Raw genomic sequence first — 17,591 nt, forward strand, 5'->3', positions numbered from 1 at the left:
CGAGTAACGTAACGATACGATAGTAACGAGTACTAATTGTTATAGTAACGAATACATACGGGTACGCTTTTTTTCGTTACTTTTACACCTCTAGAGAATAATGATAATGGCGTATTGGTGTGACGTGGTCACAAGTTGAAAAAACCTGGAGGATGGGAAAGGGAATGTTTGGAAACGTGTGATTATTGGCTAGCACTGTTACTATGCGGGCGTATTTGGAAGATAACGTGGTGAGTCAAGCCAGGGATAGAGAAGGGGGAGGGGGATGCGGACAAAGAAACCCTTCATGACGTCATGTGTCGCGGACAGTCTATCTATCCAGGCGCGCGCAATGGCACGCACCTACGCAATTCAGTTACAGTGCCCGGAGTTTTTAAGCAATTTGAACAGTTTTTTTAATTTTTTCGTATTTGGACAGATGATGCAAAGGCACATATTAATATATAGTACCTCCATTCTATTACTGACACCACTTAGTGTATTTTTTAATAAGATTCCATTACTATTTACTTGCATTTTTTGGAAATCTATATTATTATTTTAATAAATTGGTGATTTTTGTTGGTTCCTGAAAACCTTTACGTTAAATCGCTGTTTTCGTTAAATCCGTGTTCGCAAAATCGGGGTTCTACTGTAGACAGAGAAAGAGAGACCATTTTTACATTTTCGTCATGTTACCTATTCAATTCCATATATTATTTATACATACAGTATAAATAGTTTTTGGGTGTCTGCAGACACCTATGTAATAGTAACTTAAATTTTCAATTGCAAGTAAGATTACATTAATTTTTTATATAATTCAACTATTAAACTTTATCACTGCAGTGCAGTGTGTGTGGAGTTGGTCATCCTTTTGTCTTGCAGATGTGTACTATTCAACCTGTGGTCTGCAGTAGATGAATATCTGTTTGTTGGATGTCTGTGTGACTTCACATTACTCGTAATGTAAATGTTTTCTATAACAAATGGGTGCTCTTTCATTACTGATGTAGAGATACACTAGTTTTTTTTTCCTGTGTTTAAAAAACTTTGGATGAGTTTATAATTTAAATACCTTAATTTTATACAGTGTAATTGTTCATTGACTCAAAAATATTTAAAATACTGTACATTGAGTACAGTTGAAAGACAAAAAACAAACTCTCCAGGATGTAATAGCATTGTCCATTACATCAGTCTTTACACCTTGGTCGGCATGCATCTCCTCAATTCTTTCGACCACAGATCCCCATTCGATTTACTCACCTCCCACCAATGTGATCCGGGCTCGATTTCTGGTGGGAGCAAACCAGCAAATGTGAAACGTGGAGGACGCTGCCATGGGCAGGTGCGGTTTTTCTCTGGTTGCTTCAGTTTTCCTCCACCAGTGCATTCTTTCGCTTCTTCATCTTACTGTTCCACCAATCTACCCCACATGACCTTGATGTGAATGAGACTTTAACCCTGATTTATTTGTACAATCATTTGGAACTCCCGCCCTAAGACTAACATCTTGGGAATGGAGGAAGTGAATTCTGGGCACTGTACAGTGTGCTTAACTTTCACCTATTGAGGGCTGATTTAATATTTTCCACTCTATTGCTGAAATCACATTAGCATGACGGCGACGCAAAGACTTCTTATCAATCATGTTCGACACATCTAGATATCAGTTCGACAAATATGGTGAACGCGACAAGACTTCCCGATTAGAAATATTTTCATTTTCATTGTGTCGCTGGCACAGTGTTACTGAAATGTGTGTTTTCAAAACTGGTGCAGTGGTAATTTTATAATTTTTCTTAGGTTTTTAATTTTTTGTTTCCTAAATTTATCTTTGAAATGGTTTACGCACAGTGATTATTTTCAATTGAATATTAAATATGAAATTAAAATTTTCCTTTCAAATATAGTGAATAAAAAAAGCTCCAAGCATTGATGGTTGTCATATATTCGGTGCATATGTAACAGCAAAAACCAATGTTTTGCTGTCGCTGTCGCATCATGCTATCACGCTATTGTAATTCTAGCTTATTCCACAATTGTGTTTCCCATGTGTGGCAAATCTGAGCAATGTTCATTGAAATACATGTCTTAGATCATCAAGAATCTAGCCAGTGGTTTGTGCGAGGATGGCAGCCGCATAGAGCTGAGCCCCAGCGACAGAGCTGAATCAAAGAAACTGTGGGTGAGCCGTGAAGTGCGAGTGTTGCACTCAATCGTGAACTGTGCAATTTACCAGAAGGTTTGTATGTTCTCACTGTTTCCAACGAGTGAATGAGTTGTGTGTCTCATTGAGGTGGTTCATTATTACATTCAGACAATATCATTTATTATTGTTAGTAGTTTACAATAGCAGAGAAAATAGTGTTCATTTTAGTACGTGGCCCATTAGGACAGCAATATTTTGCTATGTTGCTGACAGTTTGTAGCAGTGTTGTGATGTCTTAATTACACCATACATTTCACCTCTGACTTAATAAAAATTAAATGACTGTATTCATGTACAATTGGGAAGCAACAAAGTACCTTCCAATTAACACCTCATCTTTAGCAGTGTGTTTTTTCTCTGGCTTGCTGTTAGTTTCATCCATTGCCTCTGCTATTATTTAAGGTAAAGAAAACACTGTCTGAAACTTCAGTTCATCCAATTGCCCATCCAATTGCCTCAAAACTGGAAAAGTTGCTAAGATAATGACTAATTTTTTTTAATGGGATTCCAACAAACCATTTTCCAGTTGCTGAAATCTTCTACTTATTACATTATAAATTAGATTTGCTCATCTGGTATTCTAATTTGGGATGTATGGGGAAGAAAACCTGTGATCTAGTGATAAAACCAAATGCCCTGAATTATACAATTACTATATTAAAATTAAAAGTTGATGCTATTCTTACCCTGTGTTGATATTTAATCTAATCTCCATTGACCATTGGTATTCATCATATCTGAAACTGGCCATGTGGTGGATTTGATTGTACTAAATAAAGTTAGTCAATTTTTTTTTTTTCATTCCCATTTTTGGTAGTTGTTTCTTATTGTGTATCCAGTTTATATCAATTTTTTATATTCATATTTTCAAAAAATCAAAATTATTTTGTTCATGGTACAGTTTCATATCACAGACGCATTCAACTGCTTCCTTTATTTTAATATTTAACTTCAAAATACAATTTGATACATTACTAGAACGGTTGCTCCCGGGGACAATGTGTCTTATCATGTATCCAGTTTATATCAAAGATTTATAATGCAGATCTATAAAATTAAAAATATTTTGATAATTTTACTGTTTAAAATCTTTACGTAACACTTTTTCCTGGCTACTTGGTTTTAGAGTTTTACGTTAAATTAAAAAATATAGTAGTATATGTTACACAGAAAAATTTATCCCGGTGAACAATTTTCCTCAAAGTTACAAATATATTTTGGTAATTATACAGCTTTGTATCACAAACACATATGATTCCTTTCTTTCTTTCAATATTTTAAATTAAAAACAACTGAATGCACAGTAAGAAACAATTTTATGTTTTAGAAGAATAATTTAGTAAAAGAAAGACATGTCAAACTGTAGGAAGCACTAGAATCATAAGAAAATATTAAGAAAATAATGTTAGGTTTACATTTATACTATAACTTTTTTATTCATTTGTCACTTACTCATTTTTGGCACTCATTGAATTTGAAATTTTATGGCATGGTGTAGTTATTAAGTCGGTTGTACACGTTTACCCACCTGCATTTAACAGTTATTTTTTATTACCATTTTGAGTTAAGTAAATATCAGATTTTACACCAATCTGTCACTTAGCACGTCTTCAGATTGCGCGAATCCATTTAGTGCGATGTTAATTTTACTGCCCCAGTCTTGAATAGCACTTAACGTGAAATTGCCACAGGCAAAAAAGTCAGGTATGACACCACGAAGTCTGCTTCAACTCGGTAAACAACAGATGTACTATGGCATATAGTAGTTAGCTATACAAGGGAAGGAGAGATGGGTTCACAGGTCTGACAAAGCTATCGGCTGTTGTACAAAAATCAGCTATGGTAAGTTGCGGCTATGGAGTGTAAAGGACCAAATGTTTTTACGTCCACGCATATGCAGGGTGTCTACTGACCCTGGAAAACCTGGAAAAATCAGGGAATATTGTAATCAGGGAATTTGTTCAAAAATCAGGGAATTTTGGTTTGGTAGGTTGTAGTTGGCAATACTTTTTTGTTTATTGATCAGCTTGCATTGACGTAGCATCAAGTGTATCCCCTCCCATTTTTATTTTTGAATGGCAAATAAAGAACAGTTCCCACGTCCATTTTCTTTTATTTACCATCAGATTCGGAAGTGGCTGGAAGTGGCGTTAAAACACGTGATACAAACTGGTTCAAGCTGGTCTGTTCCTGCTGACGTGACGTGCTGCGGCATGTGCTTCCTGCGTTCGGATTACACCGACAGGTGCATTTAATTTTAAGTAATTATGGATGCCCCAACGTAAACTGGGCATTTTTGTTAGCTTTGAAAATACATATCACAGACATTTTTGGTGAAGATTCGCCATCGTTGCTAGAAATTGGTAGCTGTGGGCTTCATATGGTCCATGGTGCTTTCAAAACTGGAATTTCTGCTACACAATGGGACATTGTTAGTTTTTTGAGGCACAGTTACTTTTTGTTTAAGCATGTACCTGCAAGGAGGGCAGATTACATTAGAATAACTAGATCAGAGCTTTTTCCCAAGAAATTTTGTGCAATCAGATGGTTAGAAAATACGTACTGCAGTTGCTGAGCGTGCCATGAAAACGTTACCCCACCTAAAGAAATTTGTTAGTGAAATTTCTATTTCATCTGTCTTTCAATGTAGGTTAGTGGAAAGTGCTCTTGAAGATAATCTTCTAGAAGTAAAATTTACAATTTTCCACTCTTTGGCATCAGAGCTGGAATGGTTTCTTACAATGTTCCAAAGTGAAGCACCCATGGCACCTTTTCTGTATGATTCACTAGTTGACATTTTATTAGCTTTGTCAGGAAAGTTTGTGAAACCAGAGGTACTGAAGAGCTTTAGGGAAAAACGCAATGTATCTCGATTGGATGTAGATAACTAGGAAAATCTACTGACTGCTAACAATATCAAGTTGGGTTATGCAGTATACCATGCCATCAAGAAAGAGAAAGTACCAGAAAAGTCTGTCCTGTTACTGAAAAATGATGTTAGGACTTGTCCAAAGGTTATGGTAAAAAAAACTTCAAGACAAAAGTCCCCTAAAGTACAAACTTACCAAAGGAATTTCCTGCTTATGTCCGTCTATGGCTTTAAATTCGGGTGTGAGGAAACAGCATGTGAAGTACAGTTTAGAATGTTGTCTTCGAAACAGGTGGCTATCAGGAGAAGAAGCTGATAACATTGAGTGATCATATCAGTTGGTATGTTCCTCGCAAGATTCTGAAGCACTGTTCTCGTCTTTTTCTCGAGAAGATGGGTGCCTTGATCATTTGTGGATGCTCATTCTTAAGGCACATACAGTAGTTGCCAAAACAGGCCTTCTAAAGTTAGTGAGGATGATGATGGAAATGCATCATTGGAAAGAGGATTTTCAGTGAATTCTAATCTGCTGGCTGAAAACTTGCAGGAAGAAACACTGATTGCACAAAGACAAGTGTATGACTTTGTTCAACGTTTTGGAGCTGTAGAGCATGTTACAGTATGTAAGAAATGCTAGTTGTAGGCTTAAGGAAGCCCTGCAAACAAAACAAAAAGAAAAGGAAGCTACAGACAAGAAGAAGGCTGAAAAAAGAAGCGTTGAAGAGGAGATCAAGGCATTGCAGTTTAAGAAGGCTCGAGTGTTTGATTTGGCTTGTTCTGAAGCAAGTGCTATAGACGCAAAAGTTGAGTCACTGCGAAATTGACGGGAGCTTCCTTTTATTAATGTTTTCTGCAAAAGTGAGTGTGTGAAATATTTGTAGCAGCATGTTTTATTTGCCATCAGTTGAGTCACTTTGGCCACGTCTAGAAGAATGTAATATTTTTACTAATTTAAGTAAGTTGAAATACTTCGAAACCCATCAATGTATTGTTATGCAGTTTTTTCAGTTTTGTGGAATGTCGTAATTGTGTTAAAGAAAACCTGGAAAAATTCAGTTTTAGACCTGGAAAACCTGGAAAAATCAGGGAATTTCATTTACTAGATCTGGTAGACACCCTGCATATGCCGCAATGCCGTACTGTTGTCGCCCGGCCACAGATCGGGCCGTGATGAACTTCAGTCTAGCCAGCACGTGCACAAACACAAGCAATGTCTGCCCAGTCATCTGTCGATAACTGTACGTGCGCAAGCACCTGCGGTTGAAATCATATTGGAATCATGGCCTCCAAGTGAGAGCTCAATGCATCATGTTCAAGTATTTGAGACAAAACTAGAAGTATTACGGCGCACAGATTATCATAAAGGCCACACTTATGTTGGTCGCACTTTAGTTTTAAGCAACAATCGTACAAAATAAGGACTCTATCAAAAGTTTATATGTCTGATGCCGTTGGTTGTACTAGCGGGAATCTATTTGTCATTAGATACCGGAACAGAAATTAACAGACGATTCACATGGAAAAGGTTGTTAAATTAATGTTGCAATGTAAAAAATAATCATTGGCCTGACAGGATTGGTGTGAACCAGTTGGTGATATGCAAATATGCACTTTAATTTGTGAAAAATTGAAATTTAATCATCCAGACAGTAATATCGGTTTCACTTCCAGTAAAGGATGGTTTGGAAAATTCACGGAACGGTACACAACATGAGTTGAAGGTCATACAAAGTATTCGATAGTAGACTATAAAGATAAATGGTATGACATATTTATCGTTGAGTGTTATTCTACGCATTTATATTACATAAAGAATATTTCCCTACACATTTTGGAACACATTAAGTAAATTAGCCTTGCTATTTATGGTGAATACACAATTTTGGATAACATGACTATTTTTAGGAATGCATTAGTCGTGCTAAGTGAGGAATTGGTGAAGACATAAAGGATGCCATGCAATGGGAAAAAAATTTATAAGTAAAAAATTTCTTAAAATTGAGATTACAGCAAAAAAAAAAAAAAGTAACAAATCCAGGATACTAAGACTGTCAAAAGCAAAGTTGAAAAAAAAATAATTTTTTTTGAAATTTAAAATTTTCGTTAATTTAACTTATGTTACCAGAGACTTATTGTTTCAATGTATATATTTAAAATTATTTTAAATATTGGGTGTACCCAGTATTTTTAACATTTTTACAATTCTTGCTCCATTTGGTTATGTATTTGTTTATTTTCTTGCAAAGTCTGAAATAGGATATAATTTTTTATTCTAGATTTATTTCATGTATGCTCAGTAAATGTTATTTGTTCAGTCCTGTCTGTGGTAAAGCCTAAAACGAAAAATTGTAAAACTTTATGTAAACTATGTGATATGAACACTTTAACAGGGCCATCGAGAGAAACTAATTACCAGGGGGGCAAACAATTTGGTTGGGCCCCCTCCCCACCATTTTTCAAACCCCACAATTAAAATATATATTGAAAGACTAAAAGTTACCATGGCCATAACTGTAAATGTGATCTGGAAAAAAATTGCATTACTTGTAAGGTTTCCAATAAATGTTATTAGCAGTAGAATTGTTATTCTTCCCACTATCAGGGTAAACACAGGCATAAAAAAAATATTCTGGAACTCAATTGGGCCATGTGGATTTTTCGCCGGCCCTGTGCTTGAAAGAAGACACATTGAAACGGAGTAATCACACAAACACAGGGAAGTTTGATTGTACAGCCCTCAACTGGAGTCTCCTATCGGTAGCTCATGCGTAGAGACAGGATTTTATGAGTTTATTTTTAGTCCAATTTAATTATTTAAACAAAGGATTGCTGTGTTATTGTTTTTAATTTTATAAAAGCTTTTTTGTAATACTTACTCCACCGAAATGGTGTTAACATTTACATGGTGCATTTTTACGATGAAATAAAAATATAATAAATTGGTCTGAAACAGATAGATTCAGAACGATAAAAAATAAATTAACTAGTTTTTGTGGTTTATAAGTGATTCAGTAAGAGATGCAAAATAAAACAAATTAAATTAATTTTTTCTGAGTCATGCACTGAGGTACAAATTTTTGTCTGGAAATGACATTCCTTGAAAGTCAAACATTAAAAGGTTACCTTTTTTATTAACTGAATTATGCTTTAGTTAAATGCTACTGAATTCCATTTTATAACTTTCGTTTCGGTACTACATGGTGTTATCGCAGTTCACCGTGTGATGTTGTCCCTGCTCATGCAGTGTGCGGGGTTCAGGATTTCAGCCTGGCCGTGGAGCTGATGGAACTGATACTCGGCTCGTACGACTGGCCGGGCCTCCAGAGGCGCGACCTGCACTCCGCCCTGGGCAGGATATACCTCCAGCTCGGCGACCTGGCTGGGGCAGAGAAGAACTTTGCAGTGGCAAGGGAGCTCCGGCATCAACAACGGTACAGCCTCTCAACACCAGAACACTTCCGAGGGGGCTAACACTTCCACATAGGCTAAGGTGGCAAAACGTTAAATCAAAAGTCGGAGATAAACTTGGAATATTTACAAATTCATTGTCTCAAAAACTGATCTTTAATAGTTTCATAAAACCTTTGGTGAAAGAAAAGTTTAACACTTGAATTTAAGTTTTTAAGTTAACATAAATATACCATAAAAAATACATAATGGAATTTGGGCTTGGGAGAAGCTATCGCCTCCCCTCTGAAGCTGTGCTTGCTGAACACAGCACGACTTAATCAACAGTTGTAAAACCTCTGTATAAAAAAACTGAAGGGACTGAGTGTTTGCTATAAGGAGTTCTTTGTAAATGAGTAGAACGAAGCAAGGAGAGTACTTAAGTTTATGGAATCATATGTTTTGCTATTCCTGGACACAGTACGTTAAACTTTGATTGTCACTGTCACAAAAATTATAATGCATTTGTTCTATCAATTGAGTTATAAAATATAAGAATATAGTTAGAAGTATTCAATCCGTATTAGAGATGTGACAAACCCCCAACTGCTATTGAATTGTGTCTTGTCAATCTGCACATAATATGTAGGGCCCCCTGAAAGTGGTAAATAAAATTTTCAGATTTCGTCACTAAAAATTAGCAAAAGCGGTGTTAAAATTCACTTAAAAACACAAAAGTGGTGCTAAAATTCACTTAAAAACACAAAAGTGTTGCTAAAAACTTAAAAAAAAGTGTGTGTGTGTTACTGTAAATATATCTGAAATTATTTAAGTTAAATAATTTTACTTGAACCTACTCATTACTGAATACCCTAAACAAATTGGTTAAATGCATATATTTATATGACAAACTTTTGATTTAGACACTGATTATTAGTTTGTTCCCATAAACTAATCTGGAAAACTATTAATCCCTTTAACAAAATCGGGAACGCACCACAACGCCGAAAGGCCAAATTGATCACAATGTCAAGAGCTAGAAAACTGCTGTGTACCACAATGCCAAAAAATGTCATTGCAGGACTGCCACAAAGGTTTGGTTAGGTTATACTAGGTTAGGCTACGATAGGCTAGGTTAAGTTAAGTTAGGTAAGGTTAGGTTTGATTGTGGTATTTTGGCGTTAAGGTACATTTAAGAAACACACACACATTCATTCGGTTGTTATTTCGGCGTTGTGGTCAATTGTGACATTTGGCGTTATGGTATTTCGGCGTTGTGTTAACGACCCAACAAAATCTATAAAACACTGTTGACCAACTAATCATCATCGTCACACCATTTGAAAATGAATGTTTGTTTACATTTTTCCGCTTTTTGGTGCAATTTAGAATGCTTGTGCCTGGTTCGCCCGATAATCTGCTTGATACTACGACGCTGTTCCAACTATATGCCAGCGCCCCCGGCTGACGTGATATGGCCACTCACGTAAGGCTGTTCCAAACACCGTTCGCCCAATCATCTGCTTGCTTTTGATATATACGGTGTCACTGTTCCAAGCTGACGTCAGTGCCCCGAGCGGTGTGCGTAGGCTTTAAAACTTCGCCTGTTTGTCTTATCTTATCCAAACATTATGCCGGAAAGGAAAATAAACGCCGTAGTTTTGCGTATTTTTACAGTATATTTTGGGTTTAACATTATAACGTGAGCGTGTGTAAACTTTTGTTTACTTTATTGCATTTATGATTAATGTTCAGTGGCGGCCATGTTGCGGTGTTTGTTTACCAGTGACGAGACAAGTCTTTTACCCCGTATTTAAATTTCGTGCAAAAACACTGAGATTTCGCGTTTTAATACTAAATTTCGTGTAAAAACGCTGTGTTATGGCGATTTCGCGTAAAAACTCTATTTTACGGTGATTTCACGTTTATCGTCGTTTAATCACGATCGCGAAAAGAACAGGCCCCTAATAATATGCTGTGAATTTTTTTTCTTTTTCACCTTTCCATTACCTACTTTATTTGTGGCATTTGCAGTTTTTTATTTCTCCGATGAGTATTCTGTGCATATTTCAGTGTTAATATTTTTAATCCCTATTGATTTCCATAAAATATTTAAAATGGTCACATGTTCAGTCATTAACATATTTGATCAAACATTACTTAATTTTGGTTATATGTACTTTAAAGAAAAATAATATGAATTGATATTCTGTCCCTTTGTTATAAAGGAGTTTACATCTGAAAGATAAGAAAAGAGTTTGCGATTCAGGTTTTGTATGCCAAGCCTCTTACAAAATTCTTTAAATTGCATGTTGTCACATAAAGTAAATAGGTGGTACTGTATTTCAAAAATTCCATTTTTTCTTTTACTATTGTTGTATGTTGCATTTTCTGACTTCCACGTGGTTCAAAATATCATATGTCATCAGCTTATCCAATAAAATGCCCAATTAAATGTCAAAAGGTTCTAGTTTTTCAAGCTGATTGTTGTGTAATACTGTAATGATAGCATGCCATTTTCAGACATACAATCTTTTGCACTTTGAATGACGATACTAGTATTAAATTACCAGGATGATAAATCCCAGTAAGTGTTTTGGAAGTAAAAAGATATACATGTCTCACACTTACTGTACATTTAATTATTTTGAAAGCACTTTTAATTTGACAGGAAAACCAAGCGTAATGATTAAAATCACAGAGATCATAGATTACCTTGTAAATATTGTTACTTTTCAATATACTTAATGTGGTGTGGTTCATTGATGATTTTTTTCTAAATGCTTATATAGAGACTAATTTGCTAACCACTTACCATAGCACTTTATTTAAATATTTGAAATATATGTCACTATTGCAAAAAACAAACCTTGCTTACATTTCAACTGTGAGTAAATAAATTATTTTTTATATTTAAAAATCTATAATGAACATAATTTTTTATGGCATCTGCAGTTTAAAAATGTATTTTATTTTTTTTAAGTAAACCCTTTCAGGCTATTCCTCAGAGTTTATCAAACCTTGAATGTGTGGGTTAGTGTGTACCTACATCTTAGTGGACATCATACTTTATGGCTGTGAAATAAATAAATTTTATTTTACTTCTATTAAATGTCATCAATTAATTGTACATTAATTCATTAATATAATTATAGAATAAGATTATTACCACACAAAAAATCCAAAAAAAGAAAAAAGTCTATATTAGGATATTGACAGTGTGTGCCTAAAAGGGTTAAATTTATGATTGTGATTGATCTTGGATGTTGGAGAATGACTCATGCTTTGTCCTCACCAGGGGCTCACTCCCTAGTGAGCCTGACTTGCGAGACCTGGTGGACAAAGGTCTGATGGCGGTAGCCGATAACAACTTCCAAGAGGCTCACGAATATTTCCAGAAGGCGTTAGAAATAGATCCAGCTAACATCATGGTAAGTCTGCATTGATCTAATACAGTGGAAACTGAAGAAAATTCTGAAATTAAATTAGTAAATTATTTTTGCTTCTCAACAACCTCTAACACTTTAAAAAGCCTAAATTCTATGAACTAATTGTATTGATGATATGCAAAATTATTCATGCTTATTAAACAGGGTTTTACTGTGCCTACATTTGACAAAACTCTTGATTTGTACATCAAGGTGAACTTAGTTGCTCTTCCAACCAGTGTTGCAGCAAGGTTGCTGAACATGTGTTTGTTGTTTCCCCACAGTTACTGAACATGGGTGTGTGTATTGTTTCTCTAGAGTTGTGGAACAACATGATGTGTGTGCTGCTGTTCCACAGTTGCTGAACAACATGGGCATCTGTTGTCCCACAGTTTCTGAACACCATGGGTGTGTGTTGTTACCCCCCCACAGTTGCTTAACAACATGGGCATGTTGTCCCACAGTTTCTGAACACCATGGATGTGTGTTGTTACCCCCCACAGTTGCTTAACAACATGGGCATGTGTTGTCCCATGGGCATGTGTTGTCCCACAGTTCCTGAACACCATGAGTGTGTGTTGTTACCCCCCACAGTTGCTGAACAACATGGGCATGTGTTGTCCCACAGTTGCTGAACACCATGGGTGTGTGTTGTTACCCCCCACAGTTGCTGAACAACATGGGTGTGTGCCTGCTGTACCTGGGCCGCCTGAAAGAGGCCCTTGCACTGCTGGAGGGTGCGGTGAACAACAACCCTACGCAGGGCTTGCACGAGAACCTTCTGCTCAACGTCTGCACACTGTATGAGCTGGAGAGCTCCTTCAGCAACCAGAAGAAGCTGAGCCTGCTGAGGCAGCTGAGTCAGCACAAGGGAGATGGCATGTGTGTCAGTTGCCTCAAGCTGCAGATGTGAATTGCACCAACACTTCTGATGCCTGCTGCTGTGATCTTACATCATCCCCGTATCTCTTTCATTTTCATCTTTCAAAAATTAATTATTCTAAGTGGTCATTAATTTTGTTGTTTTATGCCGGGTGTCTGTGGGTCACGAAAATCACAAAAAATCTAAAAAAAAACTGAATGACTGGTCACAAAACTTAAGCAGTCTTACCATATTTCATTTTGTTTTTTGATGCCTTCACATCAGTTTATAGTCACACATTAAATATAAATATTTGCAGACTTTAGAATATAGATTGTAGAATTCGATCATGTGGAATATGTCTGAAAATATTTGGCTTTAGCCTTAACATATTATTCACAGGAACATGCTGATTTTTATCTTTATTTAATACATTTAATTTTGCTTATTAAATATAAAAAATTACCTTGTGATGTGGAAAAGTTGTAAGAAATTTTATAATAAGATCCTGAAAAGTGCCGAAATCAGTTCACCAGGTGTTCATAGATTATCTGCATATTTTGTGTGTATATATGTTCATTTATTTTGTATTCATATGTATTTATTTGACTGTATAAATGAAAATGTGTGTTCAATAACTGCCTTGATAATTTTTTTGCATCCAGCACTAACCGAGACCATTCCAATTCTCATTATGTAAATTGCATGTGTAAACCATATTTCTAAAACATAAAATACTGTAGCACCATAACATCACAAATGAATCCACTATGATTATGATTCTGAAAGTAGTACTATGCCAAGAATTTTTCATGAACAAATGGAAGCCAGAATCTTGTCGAATCATAACACCAGTGCAATGGCTTAAATTTGATTAAAATTTACAGTACAGTAGAAAATAAAATATCTATGGTTCAATTTATTATCACCCGTGTGCAAACCTACCTTTTTCAGACTCAAACCAAACTCAAACTATTTCTCGCGAAGTTCTCCAAACTCTAACTTATAATTTGATAACTAATATACCTGTCTCAAACCTTTACTTATGCGATAAAACGCCAGTCTAGTATATTTTTTATTAAGTTTTATTAGTCAGTCTGTGTAGAAACAACTTATGCAACCTTAAGTTTATTGAATATATACTTAAAGACTTTTTGTTTCTTTATAAAATAATGCAAAAAATCTTTATATGCCAAAAATTCCAATGTATTATAATTTTGGCTGTCTTCGCAACACTAGAATAAAAATACGCTGAGAATTTTAACAGGTTTGTCAAAAATGCCTATTTCAAACAATAACTATGTATAATATCCTTTTAAATTTGCAAGAACAATCAAAAGTATTGATATTGAGTGAGTAAAAAAAGTTGCATCTTCCCTCTTGCAATTTAAAATAAGCAACTCCTCCCACCCCCCTCTTTTCCCAATTATTGATGATCCCTGCCTGTTAGCATTAAAATATAAATTCTCCAGTATGTGTGACAACATTTATAATAGACTAGCTACTTCAACCTTAATATCGCTTTTAGTTGTAATGTTCAGAAATCTAATAAAATCTAATTTTGTATTAATTTGTTTTGAAATATAATTCACAATTGCAAAAAAAAAAATTTGTTTATTTGATTGCTATCAAACTTCACAGGATCACCCGTTTGGCTAATCTGAAGATTGCCTGAAAATTTCATCAAAATAGGTACAGCCGTTTTGGATTTCATAGAGGGGGAAAAAAAACACATACACATGTATATGTGTGTATATACATATACACACACACACAGTCTAAACTCTTTATAACGTCATTCGATTTAACGACAAACTCCTTAAAACGTTGAAATTGCTTGACTTTGGTTGGTATACCTTGTTTTCTATACAATAATACACTCTATATAGCATCACACTTACTCTATTTAACGACAAAAATACAGCATTATAAATCATTAAGCAGTACTTAAGTTGCCGAAGTTGATAAGAACTGCAGCTGTGTACGTTCTTTTGTTTGCTGTTTTGTTGTATTATCTAGCACGTGTTTACTTCGACTGACTTACCGGAGATTCTAAAAAATTTTGTCTTTTTTTTTGTATGATGAACTTGCACATGCTTACCTCGGTCACTAGCCTTTTGTCAAGTTGATTATCATTTTCGCACTTGCTTACAGACTTTCAAACTGTAAACATGGCGAGTAAACGAAAATCTTTGTGTATTGACAAAAACGTTTTATTAAGCACTTGATGCAGCGAAACTATTAGAAAAATACTTTTTATACAATCAAGGTGATCCGGCAGTATCTCAAGATATAAGTAAAATACATAAGAAAATACAATTAAAATATTGGAGCAGCAACAAAACATCAGACAAGATAACAGACTATATGCAGTAAGTGTTGTTAATGTTCGTGTGTGAAATGTGTACTACATTAGTAAATAAATATTATTATAGAATAGTAAAATTATATCTTTTATTTCTCTCCATTTAACGACCACTCTCTATAAAGCCGAAAAATGCTCAGTCCGTTAAGTGTTGTTATATAGAGTTTACACTGTATGTATGTGTATGTATACATATATATACATATATATGTATATATACATATATGGGTATATACATATATACACACACACATACATGCTAAAGAATTGCTCTAGAAAATATTACAATTGTAAATAAAAAAATAAAAAACCTGTCTCATTAGAGACCAAAAGTTTCTATTTATTCCAGTAGGCACTGGAGCTGCGCTCTATCTGCAAATCAAGAATTTTGGAGTTAGGTTCTATAAAGTACTTCAATGTATTTACGTAGTAAAAAAATATCTGCAGCCCATATAGTAAAAAGAAAAGGGGTGCAGCTATTGGTTTATTGGAAACAAAACAATCTGAGTTACATGAAAACCAAAGCTGTGTTGCTGTTGGTGGTTTGGGAGCATTCACTTTTTCCATATCGACTTAAGTGCTAGTAATGCGATGACTTGATATCTGTGACAAAATCACAGGTTGCTATTTTATGACCCATATTTACTTAATTTGCATGATTTTAGCACGTCCATTCAATGACAATAAAAGAAGTACCTAAAGAAGATTAAAAAAAAATGTATATTTGAGTACAAATGTTGCTAAATAATGCTACAAGCAGCTTTTTTATTTTAAAAAAATCCAACTGGTTATAAAAAACTTTATAGTGCCATGGAGTCCAGGCAGATAATCCTGAAGGAGAACCATAATAAATTCAAAATTATGTAGCTAATAAAACATACTGTAAACAATTTTACAGAATTTTTAATGTAGCTAACCTAACTACTATTTAAAAAGGTAAACTACTCCATATATCACAACACACTAATAAAACCATTCCACACATTGAAAAAGTTTCAAAAATTGAATTTTGATTTTTTTTTTTTTCTAGGAAAGGCTCTCCTTCAGAATTACATCTAGGGAAAGTGTAGGGTTAGCCATTTAAAATGAGAAAAAATGGCTTGAGCTATTAATAATGTTTCCTTGAATTTAATTCACTTTTAACACATAATTTTGCTAGACTTCAAAGGCCTTCACGTCTATTGAGTTTTCCAGAATCCATTGATAAAAATGTCAGATTAAAAAAAAAAGTACAGTGTAAACTCTATATAAAGACACTTAACGGACTGAGCATTTTTCGGTGTTATAGAAAGTTGTCGTTAAATGGAGAGAAATAAAAGATATCATTTTACTATTCTATAATAATATGTGTTTACTAATAAAGTACACATTTTACATGTCTATAAAACCATGATAGCATCGCTTGATCCAGATCTTCGTATTGAGGTTTGTTTTATTTCTTAGCAGATTTTCCATCCTCCTCTGCTTGCAGAATTTTTTCTTTGTTTTTCCATATTGTAGACAAGGTAGAGCAGCTAAATCCAAAGCGTCTTCCAACATCACTGATCTTTTCTCCCGCCTCTATTGAGTGTATTAATAAAACTTTTTCGTCAATACACAAAGATTTTCATTTACTCGCCATGATTACAGTTCGAAAGTCTGTAAGCAACTGCGATAATGATAACGTGTAACAGCTTGACAAAAGTCTAGTGACCGAGGTAAACAGGTACAAGTTCAGTACACAATAAAAAAAGACAAAATTTCTTAGAATCTCCGGTACATCAGTTGAAGTAAACACATGCTAGATAATACAACAAAACAGCAAACAAAAGAACGTGGACAGCTGCAGTTCTTATCAACTTCAGCAACTTAGAAAGTACTGCTTAATGATTTATAATGCTGTATTGTCGTTAAATAGAGTGAGTGTGACGCTATATAGGGTGTATTATTGTATAGAAATCAAGGTAAACCAAACAAAGTCAAGCAATTTCAACGTTTTAAGGTTTGTCGTTAAATCGAGTGACGTTATAAAGAGTTTACACTGTAGGTATGATTAATAGTTATATTTTACTTACTCACTAGATGCAAATAACTCTTTCGAAGATATTTATGAACCTTAGTATCATGCTAATGGTAAATTAACAAACACCAAGAACATAAAAATATTCTCTGAGATTCCTGCAACTAATTAAACTTGACTCAATTTTTAGGAACACTGCTAAAAAATTATCAAATGTGGACTCAACTCAAAGGTATCATTACTAAATTGGCTCGATCATATCTAATTTTTGGGATTGGTACGAGTTAGAATACACATTATATTTGTGCATAGATGCTGTAAAAAAATTTGAGGGGTAGGGTGTAGATGGATGTTTTGACTTGGACTGACCCTAGAATTTCTCAACTTATACACTGGAAAATGGGTACAAAACAAAGCTTCAAACAATTATAAAATAAAATTCTCATACTAAAAATTATGGATTTGAATATAAGAAAAATTATTTGTC

General features: G+C 34.7%; 1 protein-coding gene across 2 annotated transcripts in view; it reads left to right on the forward strand.

The window, feature by feature from the left end:
* Positions 1–13,375, forward strand: part of LOC134527992 (trafficking protein particle complex subunit 12) — a 20,656-nt gene extending 7,281 nt beyond the window's left edge. Inside the window, exons 5-8 of one of the 2 annotated variants that reach the window (XM_063361140.1) lie at positions 2,081–2,227; positions 8,322–8,494; positions 11,749–11,881; positions 12,546–13,375. In XM_063361140.1, the coding sequence (XP_063217210.1) occupies positions 2,081–2,227; positions 8,322–8,494; positions 11,749–11,881; positions 12,546–12,791 (699 nt within the window). In that variant the 3' untranslated portion in view covers positions 12,792–13,375. Of the gene's footprint in view, positions 1–2,080; positions 2,228–8,321; positions 8,495–11,748; positions 11,882–12,236; positions 12,491–12,545 lie in introns of those variants that run through there. The other variant, XM_063361138.1, reaches the window with a different exon arrangement.
* The last annotated feature ends 4,216 nt before the right edge of the window (positions 13,376–17,591 follow it).

Source organism: Bacillus rossius, chromosome 1, assembly GCF_032445375.1.
Source record: "Bacillus rossius redtenbacheri isolate Brsri chromosome 1, Brsri_v3, whole genome shotgun sequence".
NCBI lineage: Eukaryota > Metazoa > Arthropoda > Insecta > Phasmatodea > Bacillidae > Bacillus > Bacillus rossius.